Source organism: Vidua macroura, chromosome 3 (assembly GCF_024509145.1).
Source record: "Vidua macroura isolate BioBank_ID:100142 chromosome 3, ASM2450914v1, whole genome shotgun sequence".
In the NCBI taxonomy this organism is placed as follows: Eukaryota; Metazoa; Chordata; class Aves; order Passeriformes; family Viduidae; genus Vidua; species Vidua macroura.
Window position 1 is genome coordinate 58,537,436 of NC_071573.1, and position 27,997 is coordinate 58,565,432.

The following is a 27,997-nucleotide window of genomic DNA, read 5'->3' on the forward strand; positions in this document are numbered from 1 at the left end:
GACCAATATAAGGTATGATGGCTGAAGAAAGAGGGCACTGATTAGGGTGACACTTTCCCTGGTTGAGAGGGATGGAAATCAGCAGTGTGCATCAGCAGAACCTCTCTCTGGTCTGATTGTCATCCACAGGGACCCTTTTCAACAAAAGCCCTTCTTCCCTCCTTGTTCAAGGGCTTTCTCAAATGTGGAAGCAGTCCTCCTCACCTTTCCAGGGCTTTATGTAGGTGTCATTCCCTGCACAGAGCATTAGCTCTGCAGGACAGATTGTCCTGCTGCCCATTAGTGCCTTTCCCCAGACACAGCTGGGGTTCATATGACACCCCGCATCCCTCCAAGGGAAGGGCTTCTGCCGGCTCTCCTCTGTTGAGTGCTTTTTCAAACACCTCTTTCAAGAGCATGCTGATTTTTTCCTTTGCAAATCATGCTCTCTGCCCATCCCTACAAACTAAATTCCTTCACCCTCACCACTGCCAAGATGACCTGCAATTTCTGCATTCTGTTCATTATCACTATTTGACATCTTTCTGTCTTGGGGATAATTTTTTTGGGTTGTTGACAGAGATTTCAAGCTGTCTTGGGCAGGGATGAGCCAGAAGCTTTGGTTATGAAGGGAAGTAAGTGTCAATTGGTCCGCTGAAGCTGACATGTAACAGAATAACTCTGGCTCTGTAAGTAGATTCCAGGGACAGACTGCCTTTCCTTTCTCCTGTATGACCTTCATCAAGAATTGTGTCCTGGCCACTGACTGGTGAACAATACAGTCCTTACAGGGAAGGACTTGAAAATATGTGGCATTTGAAAGGTATCCTGTTACCAACAGAGAAATAAATAAAAGAAAGTCAGTGAGATACTGTAAAGGACCTTATAAGCTCACAAAAAAAATACATGTTTGGCACAGGCAAACAAAGGGCTGAGTTTGGAAGGTTCATACCACAGATCTGTAGTACTATGGTACAGTCAGTGAAAATGAATGACCACTGCTCCAGTCTCACCATCCTAGGAGCACAGGAGGGTTTCCTATGGTGAAGAATATGCTGTGCTTTTCAGCAATTCCCAACTCTCCCTGCCTTTTCCCAGCAACTGTTTTTATCACCAGCCCTTCTGGGGGAAAACAGGACCTTTAACAATAATCCCAGCCTAATGTTTGCACACTTCAGGCAGTTAGTGATAAAGGCCTGTCTTTCAAGGCTGTTTCTAACTCACTCTGAGACACAGTAAAGGTCAAAGGTATGCTTAGCAAAAGTCAGTAATGACTTAGAGATATGAAACTAAATTAACATCTCACAATATATACAGCTAATCTAGAAGACACCACACAAAACTGGAGCTACTGCTACAAGGAGAAAACTTCTCCTAGACCAATACAATCTTCTGTAGATAGCCGAAGACGATAGCCCAAGGCTGGCTGGCAGACACCAGCCCTGAACTGGAAATTCTGGGCTTGCACTGGCCAGGTGCTGTGTCTCAGTGCAGGCCCCCAGCCACAAAACCCAGCCCAGCCAGCCCCTACTGAAGGCATCTTGGAGAACCAGGGTGAAGTGATCACATGTGATGCTGGATGAGCTGAACCACCCTCTTCCATTTAGTATTTCTTCTTTGTGTTTTTTTTTTTTTTAATTGGTGTCTTAAACACTTCAGCATCTTGAGAAAGATTGCAGAGATCTTTTAAAACTACGACTTTCCAAATAAATCTGAATAATATTTGACAGCTTCTTCAGTTTGTGGACAACTAAAACATGTTGAGAAATGAGAGATGCAAAGACTTGTTTCCCCTTTTCAGATTATGCTTTGTTTTGCATGTGTTGCTCACAAGATAATGTAAGTGATAAATTTCAGTAGGTAAAATGGCTTGGGGCAGTGTCAGAAGTTTGAATATATTTATTTCTTAAAATTTTGTTCTGTAAACGACAGCAGAAAAAAACCTGTGCATATGTTTTGACTTCTAATCTAGTAGTACTAAGCAACTTCAGCTGGAGTTTGTATTTGGTAATTGCTCCTCTGCTAACTCATCCCTAAGAGGGATTTTTTAAATTGAAAAATCCTTCCATCTCTGTGACACTTTGTGTTCCTCCTGAAGGTGTAGTGGGTACGTAATGTGGTACATCACCAGCAGTCTGGTAATGGTGGGGTTCCACTCTTGTGGGTGAGAGATGACAGATGAGGTGGTAGTACCAGATGAAGAGCTTCAGCAAGGGAGAACCCCAAGCAAAACCAGTTGCGTGGAGGTGGATGCAGATGGGCATGCAGACCACAGGAAAGGCTGTTTGTTTAAAAAAAATAGTTATTCTAAATTCATATGTGCCTCCAACTGCTTCATACTTACAGGAGAGTCCTACAAGCTTCTCAGGAGACACAGCACTGTTCTCCTAAGATGCACGTGTTGACACCAAAATGGCTGTTGTGGCCCAGCTCACTCAGTGAGAGGCACCTCTTCAATGAGGGCCTGAACTCTGTCAGCTAGAATTGTCCTGCACGTGTATCCTCCAGAGGCACAGTGAGAGATGTGAGGTACACAAGAGACAAAGGGTCACCATACCATCACCAAAGGCACACGAACAATGTCACCTCAGAAACCCAGCTGTGTTTTTCCTGCTGGCAAAGAGGCTTCTTGGAACAACAAACAGATGGAAGTGCTATTTTGAGTCAAATGTGCCACTGCCACCACATGTGCTGGGTTACTTTATCCAGTCTGTGCAAATGGTTACCACAAAAAGTGGCAATTTTTATTGCCCCTGACAGTCTTGCAGAAGGAAAAGATCACAACTGGCACTGTTTGAAGGGTTATGAGGTGGGACTTTCATGGCCACTCAGGCATGTCCAGGCATTTCTAGCCAGTTTGGTAAGGAGAGCAGGGCCAATGGTATTCTGTCTACAAGCCAGGTATTAACCATGCTGTCAAGAGTTCACATCTGAAGAGCTTAACGAATCAAAAGCTGCAACACAGAATTTCTGTTGTCAGGGAAGAATTGTACAAATCTCTTGGCTGGCTTAATGACCAATGTGGATATATACAGAAAATATGCAGGAGGGTATTTGTGCTCAGTGGATCCCTCTGACAGACAGGTGGGTGGTGTCTGCTTTATCAGAGCTGCTCCTGCTCAGGAAGGCAACGCCCTGAGATGATTTCATCTCCCACAGTCAGACTCCAGATGTAGAAGCTTCAGAAATCACCCTGCTACCTAACTATGCTTAATAGTTCTCTAGTTCTCCTCTCCCTTTTTAAGGCACTGGGGGAACAAAAACAAACCAAACCAAAACTCCTAGCATGAAAAAAAAAAAAAAAAAAAAAAAAAAAGAAAAAAAAAAGAAAAGACAACTTCAAAATGGCATGCACTTTGGCTTGTCTGGGAGTGCAGAAAATGGACAGAACAAAGCCGACCCCAGGAAGTAGCTGTTTTACTTGGAATAGACTCTGCACACCCTGGGGATGCCAGAAGGAACCTGTGCAGAGCTGGGGGTCTCCAGATGCCTGTGGGGAGCTCCCTGCTTTATCTACCAGAGAGGCAGGATGTGAGCGGGAGTTCATGGTCAGCAATTGTTTCACTTTGGCAAGCATGTGTCAAGCTTTTCCTGGGAAGCATTTTGAAAGGTTTGAGCTTACACTCCCTATAACCACATGTGTACATCATCTTCTTTTAGAGGAGAAAAATGTACACCTAGCAATTATGTAGTCAGATAATGTTATACAAAGAAATAAATGGGTACTATGGGTACACAATTTTATAATATGTAGATGCATTGTCACTATTTGTGGTACCTATTGATAGCTATTTTCTTTTCTTTACTAGGGACTAACTTCAGGGTGAGGCGAGGCTGGTTTTTTATTCATTGTTTTATATCTTTGATAGACCATTTATACTTTTGCGACACATGTATTTCCATGACGATAAAAAATATGAAAACACAAACCAAATGTGTTTTCTTCCTTTTTTCCCCCATCCCATTTATTTAATGCTATCAGATATATCCAATAAAACTTCACAGGCATATAAGATATGTACTGTGAGATTCTTTGGTTTGTAGCATCAAATTGGTAATAGGTTCAGACAACTCATAGAAAATAAAAAGTATTCTCATTTCTTCATATGTTAGAAGCAGAACATCTTGAAAATGATAACCTTAAAAGAAAATGTCATTGTAGAGCTAACAAAAAATTAAAATGCATGTGTCCAGTTACAGTAAAGGTTGGAATTTTCAACATGTTTTTCAGAGGTGGGTAAGTCTATCATCAGACATAGCAAACAAACTATAGAACATATAGAAAGAGGGTGACAGACTGTCAGCTGGGCTTCTTGGCAATGACTATAAATTTATAGCAATTTAAAATGGATGATCATATTTATTTTGCTTTCTTATGAATGATTGTAGCTTTAATATTGCACTTGGAATCTTAAATTTCTGACGTGCATGCTGCTTTCCAGGAGAGGGCAGTCCATACCCAGGATTAGTTGCTTTCCATCACGCTTTTAATCCAAGGAATATAGTTGGAGACTCGAACATAAACACCAGGTTTCATGGGTTGGGCACAGCCAAGGCCCCAAGAGGTGACTCCATGTTGGACAAATTTATCTTGGTCCAGACAGACTAGAGGTCCTCCACTGTCCCCCTAAACAGCAAAAGAACAGGATGATTCCTTCTTTTCAGACCCATGAGGCCTTCCCACAGGAGGCACAGAAATAGAAGTACCTCCTACATGCAAAGGACACAGTAGTTATAAAGAAACACTGGAATTCCAGCAAGGCAAGAGTTTTCCATGCATTTTGTTGAACACTTTTATAATAAAAGCCCTCTTCATGTCACCCAGGCATTACATTTATTTTTGAAGTAAGGGGATTTATTGAAAAAGAATCTGCCCCGTTAACTTAAACTGTGCTTCCTCCCCCAGTCTCTTTTCTGAGTTTTTCATGGGTTTCTGTTGTTACTAGATGATCCAGTGGCACTGATACTTGGAAGTTCATAGTTCCTCTGGCCCTTGTTTTGCCTGCATGGCAGGCTCCACTGCATCCTTCCTCGACTGCTAACTGAGATATTGTTAACTGAGCCAGCTTGGACATTGGAGGTAGTCTGGTTGAGGCTAGCAAGGGGGACTGGGTAAAGAAAATCTGACCTTTTGTCATTCTAAGTTGGTTTCCACACACATGACTTGTGCAGCTGTGTGTTACCATGTGCTCTGGAGTTCAGGCTTATCTGAAAAATTGCCCCACTTCCCAGCAGCAGACAAAGGAGCAAGGAAAGAGAATACATGGGCATTTTTCAGCTCAGATACATCCTGAGGATAATTTTGGGCCTCTAAAGCCCAAAAAGCAATGCCCTATTTGATTTGAATGTGCTTACAACTGACTCTCATGCTCACAGACTTTCTTACCTGGCAGGTATCTGTACCACCATGAATATTCCCAGCACAGAGCTCGTGCTTTTTAACTCTACCATTCAAAAATTCAGGGCGGTTGCATATTTTATTCTCGATTACAGGAAAACCAGTTTCCTTTAAGTAGCCAGCACCAGGAGTACCTTTGCAAATAAAAATAAGGCAAAAAAAGAATGAATGACAAAGGTAATAATCATATTCACAACACACAAGTATCAGGATATGGATAAGCAGTAAAATCAGCATAGTGTGCACTGTGCATATACTTCCCAGGCCCAATATGAAGATATACCAAAATCAGTAAGCATTATCAGTATTATGGTACTTATCACCTTCTACCACCCACCACTGACCTTCCTGTTCTCACAGTACATCCGTGTGGATCCAGTACCCACAGATACTTGTGGAAGCCATTTTATTTCTCTATATCTGAATTTTGTGTGGAAGAAATTAGGTAGGAAGCAAACAGTTGAAAATGTCATGATGGGCAAGGAGGCAGAAAAAGTACCCAATGCGCTTCTTTACCAAGACAGAGTGAGGGGTTTTGAAAATGAGGGTTTTATTTGTGTGAGATGCAAACCAGCCTGGTTGGGAGGAAGAATCACTCAAGAGGATGAGAAAACTCACATTTATGTGATTAAGAAATAACCTAAATCTAGAAAAACTTTCCATCAATTGGGCAAAAGCCCACTTTGGGGAAAAGCATATGGACTGAGAGAGAGAAGTGACTCCTTAGCTCTGCTTCTCCTCTTATAGCAGCTATTTAGAGGGTTTCAGTTTACATGGCATTGAACAATTTAGGAGAATCAGTGTCAGAGAGATAGTGGGAAGCTTGGCAGCACATGATGAATTTTGATGAAATAAGTTTTTCATCATAAGTTTTTCTCTTGTGTGAGGCACAAGAGAGGGCACACTTTGGATACCAGTCTGCAAACATGGAGCTTTTAAATGTATTAATGCTGTCTCACCTTTTGTATCCCCCCAGCCCGTCACATAACAGTCCTCTCTTCCTCCTAACACAGAGTTTTCTTTTGGTAAACAAACTGGGATTACATGATTATTAATGACTGCTGGTCTGAAATGAACAGAAGAACAATCATTAGCACAATTATACTTAATACTAGGTTCTAATTTAGGTTTCTAAAAAGATTCTATATATATTTAGCCTTTTATCATTTAAATCCTTAGTTTCAGTTGAGGTTTTTTTCTGACATACAAAATTGCTTTTTAGGCTCTAAACCCACATAAAGTGATACATAAAAGTGAAAAGTCTGAAACATAAAAAGAACCAACATTAATCCAGGAGAATGTTTTGACTTAGTCTAATGCATAGCCAACAGAACCTAATTACAAAACAATTACAAAGGGTATAATTTAGTGGCATTTAACACCTAGGTGTTAGCTTGCTCTTTCTGCATCCAGTCTGATTTTAAATCACTTTCTGTCAGGACGCTTAGCACACAGCAGAACCTAAGTCCATTTGACTTGCCTTTGGGTGCAGCAAAAGCTCATTTAGAAGACCACATTTTTAAGCTGACCCTGCATCTGTTTCGGACATGCACTGCAGCCACAGCACTGAAAGCCCAAGCACCACACATTCACATCTGCTTGCAGCTGCATGGACAAATTCCTTTGGATTGCACAGTTCCACAAAGGGCATTTCCGATGAATGAAAATGGATGCAAAAAGGGTCATACTGGGCATTACATCAAACTCTTTGCCTGCCCACTGGCCAGCCTTGCTGGAAGAGAAAATCTCCCCACCACAGCATGGAAACAGCATCATGCTAATGTTGCAGGTTTCAATCATCATTACCTTACAAAGGTACAAGCATGTAGAAACACAGACTGAAAGCTCCTCTAGGCATTACCTCCTCCTATTCTGCTGCCACTGCCTCACCTTCCAGCAGCTGACACCCAGTGCATTTCCAGCCTGGCTAACTGTTCCTAGCCCTCCTCCCCTCCCAAAGGCAGCCTTTCCCCTTCTGAAACCCTGGAGCCTCTGCAGAAAGGGAAGAAAGAGGGGGTCTCAAATCACTAACTGAACACACAGTATACAGAAACACTCATTTCTACAACACCAGCAACCACTTTTTAGTCATCTTGTCCCACTGGAACAAAGGAGTGCTTCAGGTAAGAAGGTACCTGCTCAGTTTGAGCAGAGCAATATCTGCTCTGCGTGGCTCCTTGAACAGCTTCTCTACATCACGTATTTGTACTGATGGCTCTGTTGCTAGTTCTCTGTGTAATCCAAGGTATACTTTATATGCAGCTGGTCGTGAGGACCTATTGGAAATGATTGCACATGGTGAGCTGATGAATACACAACCAGAACAAAGACCATTTACAATGTTATTGAGCACCTTGTTCTATCAAAGCCAGATAGCCAGCTTTGGAGTAAACTTAATCCCTTATAATGGCACATGAAATCAAATTGGCAGGAGTTATCACTTTCAGTCTGTTTTACAGTCAAAATTCAGCTTTAATGAATGACAAATAGACTTAGCTCAATTCTCAGCTGCTTGCAAGCTGTTTGCAACCAGCTTGGGTTAGTTATTGGGTCTCTTGGGTTAGTTATTGGTTCTCTTGTCTCTCCTGTTATTTTCCATCCTGTGTAAGAAGTTGCTGGCAGAGATTATAACAGATACTTACTTTTCTAAGCAGTGGGCAGCAGTAAGAACCCACTGAGGATCTATCAGAGTTCCCCCACAGAAATGCATGCCATAACTGTAATAGAGAAAAAATTCATGAAAAGGGCAGTCGTTTAATATGGGGAAGTTAATCCTACTTGAATTTATCAGGTAATATTTTTAACATGTGTGCCTTTACAAACTAAAAATATTATTCCACAATTTAATTAAGAAATGTTTTGCTTTCCTTGAACAGTGTTTCTTACAATAACAGTAAGGTTCTGTGTACATTTTTAGGAAGCCTTGTATGAAAACACCTAGATGTTAATTCTTAGTCAGCGTTTCTATTACTGGAAAACCCTGTGTGCAGTGAGATTCACCATTTTAGAGATTTTGACTTTTTCTAGTCCTTATCACAGTCATAAAGCTCTGCAAATGGCCTTTATTCCTTCTAGTTTTATTAATAATTTTGCCAGTAGGATCAAATGTTTACATGGAAGGACTCATCAAGACATGTACTAGCCATCCTGTTGCTTTTATTCACTGGAAATTGATTCTATTGTAGAATATAGCAACAGATTTAAAGTAATTTTGCCTTCTACTGAAAATGTTTTTGAAATTAACAATTAACAACTGATTTGACGCAAAATAAAGTGTTCTTGGTTGTCTAAATGACCTTCTTTAAGAATAGCACACACAATGTTTAGCCTTGAGCTATTTTTAAATTAAAATCAAGTTTAGAATGCCTGAACCACTTACTATAGCATTGTATGAGAGGCAAGGGTTTTTTGCATGTAGAGTCTAATGTAATGGGGAATAACCATACCTGGTACGGAGACTGATCTGCCAGGGCCAGGAGTGTGGATGCGAAACACACCCTGCGACAATCCTTTGAGCACACAATTTTGGTCTGAACTTGGATTTCCCACATTCATACTGAGGAGGAGCTTCAGAATAAGAAAAAAAAACATCACTATAAGGAACTGTGATTTAGTGATTTGCTATACATTCACTATGAACTCAGTGAACCAGAAGGTGAACCTGTTACATTTGTCACTTCAGCTTCTGATTTTCTTCAAGTAATTCTATACCATACATCACATATATTTTGTTAGGTTACCTTCCTCTGGAACACCTAAAAAAGCCTAGTAATTTTTTTTTTTCACATACAGTTCTCAATGGCCAGCAAATTACACACAAGTAGCTCTACAGTCAGATAGAAAAAAACCAACCAAACAAACCCAAAACAAAAACAGAAGGGGAAGGAGAAGAAAAGAGAGAGAAAAAAGAAATAAATTCTTCCAACATTTTAAAATGGACTCTTATGGATGTCAGCAGTGCTGAAGTTGCACTGGCAGATGTTTTAAACTAATCTTGGTGGTACAGCACATGAAAATCTAATGCTGTCTCTGAGGAACAAAATTTTGTCAATTCTTATCTTTGGATCATTTGGCACTTCAGATGTCTCTGAGTTATTAAAAATGTAGTTCTTATTTGGCCTCGGTGAACTGAGTCTTATCAACACAGAATTTAGAATTTTGTCAGCAAAAAGAGTGAATTAATGAAATTTAAAGCCATGTTTCCTCTGTTCTTCAGATTACCTTCTCAGCAAAAAAAAAAAAAACCCAGTACTAATTTAAAGAAGAAATTGATCATCAAAATAGAATACAATGTGAAAATGTGTGTTTTTTTCCTTAAGAGTTCCAGCCCAACACATTCACTGCAGTACAATTTTCACAGGTCCAGTGTGTATACAACAATGTTCTTTTTCTTGTTTGCTCCATTTTTGGGTTTTGATCTGAGCACATTTTCTTCTGCTTACCGCTGAGGGGATAAAGCAGCAAGAAAGTCATCCTTCTTTTGAGAACTACCTCTCTTCCTACCATAGTTTTGGTTGTTGATAGATATGAAAGGACTGGAAACCAAAATGTTATAAAACTTCATCATTGTACACTTTGTTGCACTGCCTCATTCAGAGCTTGATTACTACTAACAAAGACAAAGGGCATTTGGTTAAATATTTAGGGTCAGATGCCTTTTGCAGATGTCAGATATGGTACAATATCAGAGGAGGGACAGTCTGGTTGTCATCCAGAACTGAACCAGATCCACATGAGCAGGGAGTGTAAAGATTTTGCTGGTATAAGAGCATGCCTTGTTCAGCAAGGCCACACACAGAATTATGCCAGGAGATTGGGCTGGAGCAGGGAAAATTTCTGCTGGAACTGCCCATTTTGAATCACATGGCAAAACCCCATGAGCTTCAGTGGCCTCTATAGCTTGTGGTGCATTTGGGGCTTTCAAGGAAGATCAATCTTAAGTCTTCAGACCGAGACCTTGAACATCACTTCCCAGGAGCCTTAATTTTTAATCTAAATCTACTGTACTTAGATCAGTCTTTCAGACTAAACACCAAATATTCTCCAGCTGCTATAAAAAGGTACAGGAAAGGGAGACACTAGAATTTAAGGGAAAGGGAGACAGTAGTCTTTAAAGGAATAATTACGGCACTTGGGAATGTCACAGTACTCCCAGGCTTTTCTCGGGTCTGTTGTGTAGCACCAAGGTCCATTCACATCTCCATCAGGATTCCTGCAATACTGTAACAAAGAATAAAGGCACCAGTTATTAACCAGGGAATAAAAAGGCCAAACAATTAAAGTTTCAAAATAAAATTAAATTAAATTTGGGATATATTTTTTTAATTTCCATTCTTATAAGTGATTTCCAATTCCTTTTTTCAAAATTTATTTCATTTTTCCATTTGCTCTGTGAGTTTGGAAAAGGATAATAAAAGTCAGACTTCTTCAACTGTCTTTAGACATTAAGCTTCACTAGGGCAGCCTTGGATCTCTGAGATCTCAAAAATTAGGAGATCTGGACTTCGGATGAAGCTTTCTAAAGCACAGAAAATATTTACTCCTGCTTTCCCTGCAGTTAATAGGAGCAGTAGGATCAGTCCTGAGGTCTTTCCACATCCACTCTGGCTGCATGACTCAGGGACAAGTGGGTGTTGTGTAAGCTGTTCTTGCTCAACCTGATGATGCCTGCCTCTGGTGATGCAGGGCTGCAGTGTTCCCCCTCATGCAGGAACTGGTTAGCTGAATCACTCTCTGGGTTTTCCCTGGGCATACTGACTGATCTCTGCTCAGCACAGACACCTCACACAATTGCATGCTACCAGGTATCTTTTCTAGTTCCCTTCCCTATCCCAAAACATATCCCATGTCTTAGAAAAAAGGAGAAAATATTTGCTACCAAGAGCCCTTGAGAAATACAAGAACCAAGAATTTATGACAGGCAGCTTTTTAGAGGGAGTTTGCCCAGTATGGAATTCAATACAGGGTGTGTGATGCCATCAAAGAATTGACTAAAGCAAGTTAGTCATCTACCTGGTAAAAAGATAGTTCAAGCTGTCAACATCAAACAAGCTCTTTATATCACATAAAAAGCTTGTCACAAATCAGGCAAATACTGTAAAAGGGCTGTTACAAATCTAAAGAACTGGTGATGAGTACATTTGTTAGGACTAGGGAGATGAAGGTTAGAAAGGGCGATTGCCTTCCAGGACAGTCAGGTACACCTATAGCCCTGAATAATGGGCTGTGGCAGAAGCTGGAGGGCTGAAGGGGAATTACTGGGGCATGGGGGACTACAATTCATCAGCTACATGTCTCAAGGAACCTGCACCAAACATTGGATCCATCACCATCTCACCTGTCCCTGGTACTACTGAGACCTATGACCCCAGGTGCTCTTTCTGTCAGAGGCACTGCCCACAGACTAACTCTGGTTAGTCCTCAGCAGCGAGGAGAAGCAAAAGCCCATCTGAAGCCCTTTGGATGTGCTGCAGAAGCACTCAGTAGAGCTTCTGGGCATCTCTGTGTCCCACAATGACCACACTGGTCATGTCAACAAGAATTATCATGATCAGGTTTTTGGAATGAACCGATGAAAATAATTTAACAAAGACCTGTCACCAAATGCTCACTGAGGGACCCTGAAAAAGACAGGCAAAACTCAATGACAACAAGTATTAAATGAACAGTTGTTTACATTTTTTTCCAGGCCTGCTCTTGGATGAGTTGTGGGAGTGAAATAGTCATGTCTGTGAGGTCTCTGAGAACTCCACTCCTGACAAGTCCTGCCCCTTGCAGTTTTTGCCACTGTGCCACGGTAGTCTACACCATTTTCAATAATGCATTCTGTGAAAAATGAAGGAAAGGAAATGGTTGTTAGCTGTGAGCTGTTGGGCCACTTCCATATTTGATGGTGGTGAAGCAGAGATAAATTTGAGGACATACTACTACAATTTACATGTCCTACATATTATGTAGATGAGGAAAGAAGGGCTACATAGTGTCAAGGATGACTAACAATGATATTTTAATTGCCTTGCATCTTAAAAATTTTCTTCATGATCACAAAAGTCATAAATCAAAGAAGCTTACTTTCAGTCAATCCTTCAAGACTCCAGAAATCTGGACTACAAAGACCATGCACTCATAAAGTATTTTCCTTGCAGACACTGATATCTGTCCAATGCCACATTTACAGTAGGTAAACCGCAGTAACACGTCTTCAGCCAAAAATTATCAACCTTCTAACCAGTGAAACGTGTCATAGCAAAAAAAAAAGTTAAAAAAAGAAAGCTGCAGTAGTCTAGTAATCTAACCATCTACTGCATAACAGTGTTGCATCTAAACTGAATAAAAAAAAAGACAGCTGTCCTCTGATGGTAAATGGAACCCTAGAAATGTGAAAATATGGCGCAGGAAAAGACTTTTTGGAGCAGATGTCAGCAAAATGCCATCACTACTCCATTTTCTGTCATTGCTAGTTGTCCTCCCACAGTAGTATGAAGACTAGTAGTCATCTGCTTCCTCGTGTTTCCTATATTGCCAGATGTAGCAAGTAAAAGATGTGATATTAGCCTAAAATTTAATGCAGAAACCCTGCTATAAAATTCTACAAAAGTGCTCAGAAAATTAAGAGTGTGGATACAATACTGTATTAAATTCTGTATTTATTTAGAGTTTCTTGTATTTCATCCTCATTAAATTCTTGAAGTTGTTTCCATAAAAACCAGCTTCCTGGTTATGAGCATTTCTGGGGAAGCTGAAAGTATTCTCACCAGGGTTTGTTTCCTCTGTTGTCTGAGGAGGCTTAGGTACAGTCTGTAGCCCTTGGCCATCACACTTCTTCAGGTCACAATACTCCCACCTCACACTGGGGTCGGTGGTGTAGCACCATGGACGGCTGTCGGCATCTGGGTTTCTGCAGTAATTTTGGCTCAGGCCCCTACAAATGCAAACATATTATATTCCTATCCATGCCACTGCCCTGGGGAGAGCTCAAAAGAACATTTTAGAAAGCAGATCTGCTTCAGAGTTAGCATATATCATTTATCATGTACACTCTGTCATGGCCAGTTGAAATAGTTTTTACAGCAGAAAGAAATCAGGATACATACATTAAATATTTAAATATACCAAATACTTATTCACTGATTAACACTTATAGCAGAATATAATTTAAAAATCCAGATAAGTAAATGCATACATGTAGAGCAAAGATAGAATTAATTTTATTTTTTTCAAATGTGGTAATAGCTTTTAAAAAGGAATAGTTTTTTGCATTTCGGAAAAAATAAGTGATAAATATTAGAAATAAAAAAAAAATCTACCCCCTTCTCAAAGTTTTAATGACTTGCAGACTAGGAAGCAAAGACTTAAACTCATGAATAAATTAATGCATAGAAACAGCTCATTTCAGCATAAGAGAAAATTTATTATTACTATTAATTGTCTTAGAAGCAATGTAGAAACACACAGTTAATTAGTCTAAAGTATAATAGTGACGCCTGTGGTTTCTTTCAAGATGAAGTTAATAAATGTTTCCATGATAAAAAAAGAAGAAAAGGAAGGGATTATTTTTATCTAGTACACTCCCTTCCCAGCTTTATAATCATTGTTGTGCAATGATGATGCAAATCAAAACAAGTTCATAAATGACCATTGCCCAATGAAACCTGAAAATGGGAAATACACATACGCATTTGGGAAGTTCTCTGCCGTTTTGTTGTGCCGGTGAGGTGACATTGAGCTCCAGGCTTGGCATTTCTTCCCCGAGAGAGTGAAAGAAGCTGTACCACGATAAGTCACCCCATTGCCCTGATAGCACTCCTCAGTAACTTCAGCCTGCTCAGGCACATCAACAGCTGTAGTGAATAAAGAAACCAATCTCTTGCATCTTGATACTTTATGACATTTATACTTGAGCATAGAAAGACAAGAGAAAACAGCAAGCCAGAGTATTTAATTGACCACCACAGCATGCTCTCTGTAACAGAATCCTTTTCAGACTGTAGATCAAAAGGAAGATTTCAAAAGATGTTTGCAAAAATTTCATTATATGCTAGATTAAAAGCACTTGTACTTAATTTTACTGTCACACATGCGGTTTTATTTCAGATAACAAGCCAAATAGTTAACATACAGATCAAATTTTTTTCAGGATGGGGACTGTCTGTGTCTTTGCCATACACCTATGTGTGGAACAAGACTACCTTGTGTAAGGAGAGTTTTCTTCTCATTGTTTTCTATGGAGTTTTGGTTCAATGCTCCTAAATTATCTTAGGTATTGCTACAGATTCAGTTTTTAAGGAACTGGCATGTAAAGCTAACTAACTTTTCCATGGAATATTTAAAAATATATCAGTGAAGGTAACCACCACTGGGCAAAGTGAAAAGACTTCTTTTACTGCAATTATTTCCTGATCTGAGTCAGGAAATCCTTACTTAAAACCTTTTGCACTTAGCCACCAGACTGAACACACCAGCCTGGGCTCCACATCAGACCCAGGAGTTCAACTAGGCATGGCAATGCCAGCAGTGAGAGTAACAATGCAACTGAGCAGAGTCACACAAGATTTTTCAAAATAAACAATGATGACCCTTCACTTCCACTTGTCTCCTGTTCTTACCAGGGTCCTCTGGCTTGGTACTATCACAGGAGGGGATGTTGCAATATTCCCACCGAGCAGATGTGTTGGTGGTGTAACACCATGGCATCTTCTCACCATCGGGATTTCTGCAGTAGTTTTCATCTAGGCTCCTAAAACAGAAAACTTGACTGATAAAAGTCTCTCGTGGAAATCTATTAAAGATTATGAACAAATGGAGAATCTCTTGCGGCCTAGTTTACGGTTGTATTTACTGATGCCATCTGTTACATGAATAATTGTAATTCACCGGTGTTTTGGATGTGCTAAACCAGATACCTGCACAACTGATGGATGAATTAAGAGACGGTAATGCTTTGAGGTCAAGAGTAGCACAGCAGAAAGAATCTATGGTGAAAGAATCTAGTCCCAAGGAAATATCATAATTGTACCATTCTTACTCCACATGGTTTCATCTGAGCAACCATACAGTAAAAGAATGAAATGGAGAGGGAAAAAGTCAGTCAAGAAGAGCTTGAAAGTTGGAAGAGAAGACACCTGTATTCAAGAACAAAGAAATGTAAAAAGAAATGTATGAAAAAATTGAAAATATGAGATCCAGCAGGTGATAAATGCTGGTGTAACTGAAGAACTTTGCAATATAGATGAAGAAAACTGAAGTAATTTTGAGACTTGGTATTTCTCATGGACACTGAATAACAGAGGAGTTTCACTTACTGGCAGGGATAGTTTTCAGGAGTGCGAGCATGTCTGTGGGGAGACTGAGAGCTCCAGTGCTGACAGGTATTTCCTGATTCAGTAACAGATACTGTGCCTCGATAGTCTTCTCCTCTTCCTGAGAGACACTGGCGTCCTGGTGCAGGAGGTGGTGGGGGTGTTGCTGTTACAGAAAAGGAACTGAAATTAATCAGTGCCTTCTATATATAGTAAAAAACTAAACCAACAAACCACGCTGATCTTTATAATTAGGTGGGCTTCTTAGATTTCTTTGCAGGTAAATATCAAAATATTTGAAAAGTCCGAAAGGCAGAGAAAAGATCTAATGATACCTTTCTTAACTTTTCTTTCTCCCATTTTGAGTTCTTCACAAGCAGTCAGGCTGCCAGAAGGGCATTTGCATCTGCCCCTTTACAGCAGCCAGGATACAATACAGGATACAAAAGTCAGGATATGAAAATGCTAGCAGCCTCATCAGAACAGAGATGGAAAGTGAGCAAGTGGTAACACTGTGAAGAAAACTGGGGTGAAAGTGTCTGGCCCATCAGTGACACAGACAGATGCACATGTAAAATAGACATACTCTGACTGGTGAGAGACAGCAAGGATGAGGTCTAGAGAGAAATTCCAAGGAAAAGTATAATGGCAAGGACAGGTCTTTAGGGGAAAAGAAAACTGGGAAGGTGGAGAATTGATCTGGAAGAGCAAAACAAAAGCCGAAGGATTTTCAGGAAGAGTGAAACTTCTTGGTATCAAAAGAGGAACATCAGAAGAAACACCAGAAATGCTTGGTCATAGGAAAACACATCAAGGAAGGGAGATGAGCTCCAGACAAAACCATTAGAAATGCCTATGACAGAAATGTCTAGCCTCAATAAAGCTATCAGAGGTTCATTTTAAGGTGATTTTTTTTTCTTTGAGGTAAAATTCAGCTGTCTTTTATGCTTTTCTTTATATTTGGGACCTCTTCTGTTTGTTCTAGATCCTCACACCACTCTGACAGGAAGAAGCTTAGAAGCCAGACTCACTGCAACGAGGAATGTCACAATATTCCCAGCGTTTAGTTGGACTGGTAGTGAAACACCAGGGCCGAGGTTCTCCATCAGGATTACGACAATAATTATTCTTCAGATCCTTCTCTGGAAAACTGAACCAGAATATAAGATTTTAAAGTTTTAATATATGCTACTAATAGCTGTAACAATTATCCTGTCTGGTGTAGGGTGGTCTTCAGCCCACCACTGACGATAAAGAGACCATCACAGGACCTGACTCACTTTTCCGGGAGGTATCCATGAGAATGAGGTTGCTGGGAGTCCCAGCGCTGGCACTCAAGTCCAGATTCTGTTGTTGCAACTACTCCATGGTAGTTTTCTCCACTGCAGTGCATGCACTCTACTGTAGGAACAAGGCAGAATAAGGACGAGAGAGACAGAAAGTCCCCGATGAACTGGTCCAGAAACATTCCCACTCGTCTCACACAAAGCACAAGAGCCTGATCAGAGCACAAGGCTGAAGTACAGTCATTTTTTTTTGGCAAAGTAAAAGCTTATTTTCCTTGGTAAGATGACTTTAACTAGTTGATTACATGTGTAGTATTCCATTGAAAGAAACCCCAAACCAACATTACAGACTACAGGCTTTAAAATAGATAAATTGAATCTATTAGGATATAATTTAAAATCTGTTCTTTGCTGCTGTCACATTTTACTGAGTTTTGCACTAGCATATGTCATTTGGTTCAATTTTAATTTTATGATATGAATACAACTATGTGCCTTTTTTTATCTAGGGGGAAAAAAAAAGACACTGCATTGCTGCTTTCAGGGTCTTTTGATATCTTCCTTGTTGATGTTGAAAATGTTTTGGAAAGTTTTGTGTTGAACTAAATTCAAGTTTGAAACAAATGCTCAATTGAAAAAAAAAAATGTCTGTATAACTTCACATTCTTGAACATGTATTGTGAAAATTGGAAAGAAGTCAGTATGTGTATCCTGACCTTCACACTCAGGGATGTTACAGTAGTCAAATCTGGTATCAGGATCTGTTGTGTAACACCAGGGTCCCTTTTCATCCTGATCAGGATTTCTGCAGTAGTTTTCCTCCAGTCCTGCTTTGGGATATTTTTCAGGTGTGTAACTGGAACAGAATTAAATGGGATTAAAGAATAAGGAAAGTGTCCCAATTATTCAGCTGAGGACTCTAAAAATTAGATCTTTATCTGAGGACAATTTCGTAGATGTTGGTCTTTAGGGGGCCCCTAATAGTTACTGTGTGCCGTTGCTGAAGTATTAGAAGTGCTACAATGATAGACTTCAGGAAATACAGTGCCTCTATGGCCAGCTATGCCCTTAATACTTGCATTTTCTTTAGCTATTGTTTTCCAGCTCAGGCAGGGTACCATGTTATTGCTCAGGCAGGGTACCATGTGGCATGTAGTGAACTGCTTCTTCTGGGAGATGCAATGAGAATGTATTTGCTGAAATGTGAGAGTCCTCTGTAACCTGAATGCTATAGCATCTGAATAGAAGGTTACTAAATAAACCGTTAGGTGTTTCTTATTAAATACAAGAAATACTACCTTGTTAATTGTGGATTCACTGATAAAATTATGCACTTCTATCTCATCTGCCACATGTTATACCTTTGGGCAAGAGAAGAAGTTCTTGCTCTGGTGAGATTACTGAAAAATTCTAATTTCAGCAGAACCAGATATTTCCCTGTCTAGTGTTTTGCTCATGTAAAGCTCATAAAATGTAAATGCAACTGTCAAGGCTGACAGTGTCTCTATTGTTCATGTAGCACCACTTAGAGGTCTCTGAGTAACAACTCAGATTAGAGAATTGTTTTATTCTAGATAGGTATAGAAAAATATTTTATAAGGAGATTTCTAACACCAAATATTGCTTACAAGACAAATTTGCACATATGTATGGCTTAACAAAATTTCAGAAAAACATAGAAACAGATATGAAAAGACCTTACTTTGGTTTATGTGGGGCATTATCAGCCCACTTCTGGCACCTCACACCTTTCTGAGTTTTGGCTTCTGTTCCTCTGTAATCCACTCCTTTTCCCTCCTTGCATTCTAGAAGATAAACTGAAATGATATGTGCTTAATCAGTATCATGGCATATCCATTGGATTCTAACATACACAAAATCTATTTTCATGCCAGCACACTTAAATATGTTTGATCATATTTTGACTTATGTTATCAAAGCTAGACATTTTACATTGTGAAAACCTTCTAGATAGATGATGTCTAATTTGACTTAATTTGGGACTGAAAAATGTATGTGAAAGCAAAAGAAGTTCTACACCAGAATTCCGGAGAAATAAGTGTAACACAACCCAGTTATTTTGGGAACATGCCTTTGTTGATTTAAATAATAAAATACACTCTAAACATTTAAATAGATACTATAACAAAATAGAAACACATTCTCTTTTTCTTACTTCCTATGAGATTATTATAGTTTTGCACAGTAATTAAAATCAAATCTTTAAAGACAGTCACCTGAATTCAGCTGAAGATAAGACAGCTGCAGTTTAGGGACAGTCATTGTCAGGCAACGTGTCCTCTGGCTCAGAAAACCAAGTAGGAAACTCATTTACCATTTCCCTGGGGAAGCAATCTGCCTTTTAGGTTGTGACCTGGTTTGTCTCAGTGTCTTTAAGTAGTGTCCAAATCGAATACTTGTAGAGACTGAGTTTTGCAACAGTTTTTCTCAGCATCAAAGTTATAACAAAGCTGACATACAAGCAGATGATTAATAGAAATCTGGAGAAATAATGCCATTTTACACAGACCTGTCTTGCCCACAGTGAAAAGAACTAATATTTGTCAGCATATGATGCCAAAATATGGTTCAGCTTTTCTGAAGGTTGGTATTTTAGATCTGAATTTATAGATGAACCCTTAGGAATGCTTTTATTTCAATGTATATATAGAGGCAAGTTTACTCTAGAAATTTTAGCTGGAAGCCATTTGGATCCCTCAAACAATTTTGCAATAAAATAACATTAAGCCCCTCAATCACTGAACATTGAATCAGTCAAGTGCTGACTCTTCTTGTTTGTGTAAACTTTTGACCGTTTATATAACCTTTAGGGCTTTTCCTTTCTGATGACAAATTACTAACTTTGATCCCCAAACTCAACCCGTGTCCCTTGGATTAACTATTTCCAAACAGATAGGTAGGTAACAATTCTCAAATGCAGCTTTAATTCTTGTTACTTTTACTGTACGTCAGAGAAGATTAACTTTCTCTTTTATAGCACATACTATAGAAAAAATAACTTCTGAAATTGTCAGTTTTACAGTAATTGTCATCCATTTCATTGAACACAATGATAAATAGCAACTAGGCCTCATCAAGTAATTGCTTTGACTGAAAAAAATACTGCAAATACAAAAATTAGCAACACAGACACCATCTGAAACATACACAGTAGGTTGTGTTTTTGATGTTTATGATACCAAGGTCCATCTTTTGGTTTCTACAGAGAGAGGTGCAGTTTTCAGAAATTTTGTTTTTGTCAAACAACAGTTTTTCACACCTTTATTGGTGTGGTTCTGTTATTTCAAGAAACTAAAACACATGTCTATGGCCCCAAAACATGTAGTAACAAATCCCCAATGAGTATTCCAGTACCAGATTCTAACTTCAGTCAAACCAAGGGATGTCTCAAAAATAAATCAAAATTGCAATCTAGCTCCTGATTACAGTAAGAAAAACCAATACAATTATTTACATATAACTTAGTCATTTGGTTTTTTAGCTTTGTTACTTGCTAGTTGATTCACTCAGTTTTCCTTCTAAATAAGAACTGCAGAAGACTTCTTAGTGTTAGTTAATTGTGATGTATGGAAATTCCCGCCTGATTCTGTGTATAATGAAAGAACTAATGTTCTAAACATTTCTACAGAAAAAATGCAGCTGGCCAAAGGCTTCAGTAAATATTAGGTTGAAAAGGACCCTCAGTTGTCTTTGGTCCATAGCCCCAGAAATAGCACATTCAGGTTCTAAAGTGAGTGAGACTGCTCAGAGCTGTGTCCAGCCAATATCTGCAAGGGTGAAGGCTCCACAGCCTCTCTGGGAAATGTGGCCCAGTACTTACACACCAAAAATTACTTCCTTGTATCCACAGTGCCTGAACAAAATCTCATTTGGATGTTTGGCTGCAATCCAGCTAAAGCTGTTGAACTACCATCTAAAATCTCCTTGCAGCTGCAATACACACAGCATTGTCTTATCCCACAGGAGGGATAAGCCATCAAGGTCAACACAGAAGTAAAGATGAATTTCTCTGGAGCTCATGGGTATTTACTGTCAATTTATTGAGATTCTTGCCTTTTGCTTAGAAACTGGCCCATTAAAACCACTTCATGATTTTCAGCAACTGAGAATCTGGTTCATTTTAGTTTTTGATGCACCTTTCTTTGTTGAAGGAGATCAAAGTTTTGAGATAATATAGTTTCCAATTTCTGAATATTTTCAAATTAATTAGTACTTTTTTCAAAGCTACAGATCAGCAAATGGTCAAACACAATGTTCATTAAGTCATTTAACACAGAACAGAAGTAATTCTCAATCACACCATCTTATATCTGAATGATCCCTAAGGAGATCTTTTCTCCCTTATGTATTACTAAAGTCAGGGGACAGCACAATGAAATTTATGTTACATTAAAAATAAACCACATTCATTCTTCCCTGTATACAGCAAGAGCTCCATCCTCAATAATGTAATTCAAAAATAGTCTTAAAACTCAATTGTTTCCTTGCATCTGGCATAAGGTGATAATTTTTGAAAAATAATAAAAAAATGGATAGCTGCCATTCCTCAGAGACACACTTCCTATTTTTGGAAAGAATTAGAGACCATTTCTGTCAAATAATCCTCATCTACGACAAAATATTCATAAAATATGTACAAAAGGGGAACACAAAAATTCACCACGTCAATTAATTATGCCATAAAAATAAGAATAGAATAAAAATATCAACATAAAAATAAGAATAGAATAAAAATGTCACCAAATTAATTAACTGAAGAGTACAAACATCAGACAACAATATACAAATACTATAAAAATAGATAATTTTTATCTGAACCACAGTCCAATAGTACAAAAAAGATATAGACATACTTCTTTTCTCGTAAAGAACTGCATTTGCTCTTCTGAATATCATTGCTGTTTTGGTGTTCTCAGTCAATGTTAAACACTGTTGGTCTTTACTGGTGAATAAGAAGGCCCTGTTAAATTTAAGAGGAGAGAGCAATGTAAGAAACAATACTGAATATTTGCTTATTTTCTTGAAAACATTTTTGTGTATTCAGTTGTCATTTTATTAAACACTACAGTTCAGTGGTATTTAAGACTGAAAAATGTGTTCAAATCACTGAGTATTGCAGCTCACATTTTCAGTAATGATTTTCACTTCTAAGTGTTCATATTAAACCTAAGTTGAAAGGGAGCTACAAGAATAAATTATAACAAGGGATTTATAACTTGCCAGAGGTTCAAGAGACCATATTGAAGGGGATATATACATAAGGCACCTTGACATTATTTCAAAAATATTAGTGGCCATTCAAGGCATTAGACACTCCACAGTATGCAGCAGTTACCAAGGAGCAGATAAAACACAGTCCAGGACCTTAAATTATCTCGTGGTAACTCTTTTGAGAGCAAGCACTTTATAAGTCTTTTGTCTTTTCAGCAGAAAAGGCTGCAAACTGCAAAACTGAAGCAGATGGTGTAGCCTCTAGAATAGCATCTAAGGAAACCTTCTGACAGGCTAAATAATTCCTACAGCTGGCTCTTCTGAACAAAAAAAAAAAAAAAAGAGCAATAGCAGCATAGCATCCAGTGGGTAGATCCATGCCAAGAAAGTTGTTACCACCAAGTAAGCCAATTTAGCTGTCAGTAATGTTAAGTTTGTAAGTAGGAAAGTAACTAAAGAGCACGGCCCAATTCACCTCTAAAGTGGGATAGCAAGTTTGAAGTATTGACCTGAACAGATTGCTCTGAAGCATTAATGTGAGGATGCTGCAGTGCTGGCCTGGTCTTAAGCTCTAATTAACATTTATCTTTCTTCCCTCAAATCCTTCCTGCCAGACAACACCTGTTCTTGCTAGATTGTAATAGATCTCACGTAGCTAATTAAGGTAGCATTAACTTGATGTCCTTCCAGTGCCAAGAGATGGCAGGCTTAGACCCCAGGGCAGAAGCTAAGGAATGATACTGTGTCTGAATATGCCTCAAAAGGGAACATTAATTCCCTGCAAACTGTAAATGCGTAATCTGAATATACAGACTTGCCCTCTCTGCCTTCCTCCTCTCCTGAACCACGTGCTACTGCAGCTCTGCCCTCTTTGTGCTTTTCAGAGTGAAGCTGGATCAAAGGGAATTGCTGGTATTTCATACAGTCAGCAGACCCCTGTCATCCTTCAGGGTTGTACCTTTTTAAAATAAGTCTAATTTTCTCTTTAGAGTTAAAACACAAAGTTACAAAACACATTTAAGAAGCCAGTACCAGTGTATCCCTGCCTTGATAGAAGCATTAAGTAGAACCAAGTGCTTGAAACAGCACTGCAGGCAATCACTCTGCTGAGTTCAAGAAGGCGTGCTGCAGAAGTGGTAGACTGGGAGAGGAAACCCTTCTGCCCTGTATGTGTGGACTGCCTCCAACCGCATTAATGGACATCTCTCCTCACTGCCTCAGTTTCCTGCTGTACTGCTAGAGCTCAATGGGCTGCAAGGCTTTGGCACAGGAGATCCAGAAGCCTCAGGCTCAGAGCAATAGGTTCCAGTGGGGCAGAAGCCTGAGGAAAGACCAATAATACAGGTTCATCAACACCTTTCATGCTTTCCAGCCCCTTGAGCCTGGTTAATGCAAGTGCAGGGAGAGGACTTGGCTGAAAGAAGGGTTTAGAATCATGAAGGTTTGGGTGGCCATCTCTTTCTCAAAGTAAATAGAAGTTACCGAAGTCCAAATTCTAGTAAAATTCTGAATAATGGATATATCTGCAATACAACCAATGCAATGAAAATAAGCAATGCTATTATTGCTGTCCTAAATTTCCAAGAAATTAATTACGACTCCTTGTTGCAGAAGGAGTGCAAGAGTCTTGATAAAACCATGTCAAGTTGGTTTGCAGCATGTCAAGCTGTGCACCAAGATATTGTAATATTTTTCAATAAAAATTCAACATAACTTTGTTAATTTCTCTATTTTTCTATCTTCATCTATATGTTCATCTATATGCAGAACAGGCATTCTGTTTCTGCGCATTTTTGTTTTTCCAGCAAACCTCAAACTCCCACATAGTCATAAAGAAACCCTTGAAAGTTCAGACTGCAGATAAAAAAGGCGTATTGTTCCATCACCTGCAATGAAAGACATGTAGGAACCAGTGGTAATTACCTGCAAGGAAACTTTTCTTCATTTTCACATTTCTCTGCACATTCTTCATCACTATTTGCTCTATAAACTTGCTTCATTGGGTTGAGCAACCAAGCTCCCTCTGTTTTCACATAGCGGTCTAGGATGCTTCCTTGTACTAAGTGGAAAAAGAGAGAAAGGAGTGAAAATGGGAATGATGATTTGATTTATTTCAAACTCCCATGTTAAATTCTTTGTCACCTAGTCATGTGACATCATAATTTAATTACTGGAATAATTGGGTTAATTGTGACAAAATATGGGTAAATCTAAAATGCCTTCCTGGTATGGCAAAAGGTAGCATCACTGAAAACCCAGTGTAAGGCAGGACAGAGAAATGGCTTGAACAGTGATAACACAAAGCTATGGGATAAAGTAATGGGAGGGAGCACAGAAGATGACCCAAGGAGCAAAAAAAAAGTGAGGTGTTTCAGAAAGAAAATATTTGCCATGCATACTTTGGACAAAGCAGAGAAATGGCGCTCAAGAAAGATGTGAAACAGTGTTTGTCCATTGCTGTCCGTCCATCCACATGCAATGACTTGAGATTCATCAGTCACCTCCTTTCAAAGGCTCCTACTCTTAAAAGAAACAAACCACCCTCAGTCACTGGGGTTGTCAGATGTTCAGTTTGCAATAACCCTGTACTGAACTTAATAATCAAGGCAGCAGTTGTTGCCTTCCATTGCAATGAATAAAACTGGTAAATAAATTCACCTAACAACCTCTGGGCTACAGCTGCTTGTCAAATGTATAGGATACTAAAAAGTACAGCTATTTTTAATGATAAACTCAAAAAGTGTTCCAGAACAGTCCTCCTTGTAAAGGACTTTGGCATTTAGCATTTTCTTGTTACATCTCTGCATTCTCAGAATTAGTGCATAGCACAGTGACTTTCATGACTTCCAGCTGCAGGGTCATGGAGTTGCATGAGTCCTGTGATTTTTACAGTTTCTTTATCAGTGGCACATATGACTCTTCTGACAACTGGCCCTGGGAGTTACCTGTTCTGTAGGGTTTCAACCCCAAACAGACACCCTGGCCCCTGGTCACTGCAGGACATCTCAGTCCTGCTCTGTGCTTTTGTGCCTGGCCTTACGCAATTGCTGAATAGAAGGCAGACAGGGGATGAACCAGACCATGACTGGAATCTCAGGAATAACAGCCAGGCTGCAGAGAGGAACTTCTTCACTTTCTCTGACCCCTGTCTGTCTCAGCCATAGCCCAATGTCAGCAGGAGGGACAAAAAACTCCTTGTCCCACTCAGACCCATGCCTGTGAGCACTGGGTTGTTTAGTGATGTCTTTCGAACTGAGAAAGGCAACAGCCCCTACCTTTCCTGAGTAACACTCTTAAGTGTGAAGCAGGCTCATAAGTGTCCTGGTATTAAATTCTTTCACCTGAGAGATAGCTCAGTCTGCAACTGGGTATTTTCTTAAAGAACATTTTGCATCTACAAGTTGAAGCCGGTAAAGTAGGGATAAAAGCCAACTTATGCTTCCTCACATTCAAATGCAAAAGCACAGAAGTTACTGCAAGGTTTTTTCTGCATTTAGACAAGGGGAGAGTTCGTCCCTAAGGGTTGGCAGTTACTTTAACAGTATGCATGGAAGAAAAGGATAGCTGCTGGAAAACAAAAGAATAAGTGAAAAAATAGTCCAATGACATTTCCACTAGTTATTTCAAAACAAAAACATTGAGAAGAAATGAGTTTTGAGACAAAACATTAAACTAGGTTAAGACAATATGATAGAGATGCTGCAATGCTCTCCACAAGGGAAAGAAAAACAAGCAAAGAATTCCTATTATGGTACAGCTTTCATGCAAAGTTAATTCTGTTCTGTTTTGACATTTTGCAACAATATTGTCATTATTAATACAACATTTGATTTTAGAACTATTGACAGGGTCATAATTGATTTGGGTCATAAAAATATTTTCCCCTTTTTATGGCAGGGCATTATTGTAGGGAAAATAAAAAGGAAAATATGCAATCAATAAAAAAGCAGTAAATTTTCATGCTACCATTTTCCCTATATGATGTTTTACAGTCTCAGAAAGATGTATTGCTATCTTATTCAGAAATGTAATATTTACTACCATTTGATAAAAGATTTGCAAACAAGAGTATAGTATTTCAGATAAAAGCCCAAATTGTATATTTTTCTCCCTCATATAAAATTCCTACTTAATTGAGGAAAGTATTTGATTTTACAGAGGCTGTTCTTTTGCAGCTTAGAAACTAGAATTTAAACCAAGAAAAAAATTCTTAGCATTAAATAACAGATGTTTTTTACACTGAGGCATGTCTCTAATATTTCCAACTGAAATCTACCCATATATTTTCCTAACTGTTACTTTTTTTTATGTTTTAAAACTGTACATGTAAAATTTATTGTAATGTATTGTATTGTATTGCACATTTAATTTACTGTATCTTTATATATGCATTAGCACACTCATAACTGTATTTTTTACTACAATAACAACATATTGTGTGGTTATACAGATGCCTGCAAGAAGCTGTGTGGTCTGAATCTCACAGTTCACTGGAGTTTAAGGTTTTCAGGACAGAGAATATTCATATGTATGAAACCCATATAAATATATCTAAAGAGCCCAATTCAGTTCTTGTGTATCCCAACATTTTTGTACCATCTTCCACAAACATATCTTTCTGTACCAAAAATATTCCAGAAACTAACGGTGATCAGATTTGGTCTCCCTATCGCATGGAATAGGATAGGGATGTTAAGAATGTGGTTATGAAGAAGACTGAAACTGCAGTGTGTAGAACAAGCTTTCCTTTCCTGTATGATTCTGTTTCGCACAAGCATTAACAAACTTTAAAGCAATCAGAATAAGGATCACAGTAGCTGGCAACAACATAGGAAAAAAAAAATCCCCAAACCTAAGATAAAAGGCTGCTGAAACCAGAGGGAGCCATGCCTTTGGACAAGCCTTTGACAGGCTGCTTCCCAAGGGTGCCCCTTTCTCTGGCCATGGGAAACGTTTGCTGGGAGCCATTAGCTGCCCATGCAGACACCAAGGCTGCTCCTTTTCTGGTGTCTCTAATGAACATAACCCAGGAGCAATGACAGCTCTCACTCTATTCAGCAGCAGCTCTTGCTGCCCAGCAAGCCCCAAATCCATCATGGTCCAGGGGAGTTGTGACACAGGGATTTGGGGACCTACCTTCATCACATGGAGCTTGCAACTGGCTGGCCCCAGTCTCACCTAGGCAAGCAGAAGGCAAAGGACTCTTACCTGAGCTGAGAAAGAACAGAAGGAGAAAGGCAGCTTTGCTAATTCCCATTTTGGGCCAGCTTGGAGGGTGCTGGAAGTTGTGTGTGGCGGTGCTCAAAGTTTTATTGACTTGCACTGGAGTGAGGCAGCATCAAACAAACAAGGCAGGAGGATTAAGTTAATCATTCTCCCATGCTGCTCCCCCCTTGCCGTGGTGTGGCTGTTCAAACAACCTTGAATTGGATGGATTACCAAATCAGATTCAATCATTCCTACTGGATGCTATTAAATGCAAAGGCACTTTCTTGTTTTGCAGGATATGGTTTGTTCTCAAATGGTTAGGTCTTTCTCTACTAGAGAAAAGACAGGAATAATATTGCTGGAAATCATGTGTCCAGGCAGGATCTGAATTTCTCTTCACATTAGAGTCCCAATAGTAAATTCAGCCATGCATACCTGTATTGATTTATAAGGAACAACTTCTATTTAATCTCATGGCAAGCATGATTATAAGATTCAGATATTAATTCTGTAAAATAGTTTAATTTTACTTCTTTATTAAAGAATTCCTTTTCTGCTGTCTCCTTGACTTAGAGTTTTCTTTTTTTATTTTTCTA

The 27,997-nt window shown here is 39.1% G+C and overlaps 1 protein-coding gene across 2 annotated transcripts; it reads right to left on the reverse strand.

Annotated features, from left to right (window-relative positions):
* Positions 1 to 3,913: 3,913 nt before the first annotated feature.
* On the reverse strand, positions 3,914 to 27,501 carry LOC128805577 (plasminogen-like). Of its 2 annotated transcripts, none has more exons than XM_053974367.1 (19): positions 27,402 to 27,501; positions 24,117 to 24,252; positions 21,836 to 21,942; positions 18,664 to 18,778; positions 17,678 to 17,817; positions 16,956 to 17,073; positions 16,707 to 16,825; positions 15,679 to 15,841; positions 14,983 to 15,113; positions 14,052 to 14,217; positions 13,132 to 13,298; positions 12,054 to 12,202; positions 10,504 to 10,597; positions 8,824 to 8,944; positions 8,020 to 8,094; positions 7,513 to 7,653; positions 6,337 to 6,443; positions 5,366 to 5,511; positions 3,914 to 4,606 (listed from the first exon to the last, which is right to left on the reverse strand). In XM_053974367.1, the coding sequence occupies exons 1-19, from the start codon at positions 27,448 to 27,450 to the stop codon at positions 4,445 to 4,447; spliced, it is 2,406 nt and encodes an 801-aa protein (XP_053830342.1). In that variant the 5' UTR covers positions 27,451 to 27,501; the 3' UTR covers positions 3,914 to 4,444. The 2 variants fall into 2 exon arrangements, with proteins under 2 accessions (XP_053830342.1, XP_053830340.1); XM_053974365.1 differs by having other exon boundaries at positions 16,956 to 17,076.
* Positions 27,502 to 27,997: the final 496 nt, after the last annotated feature.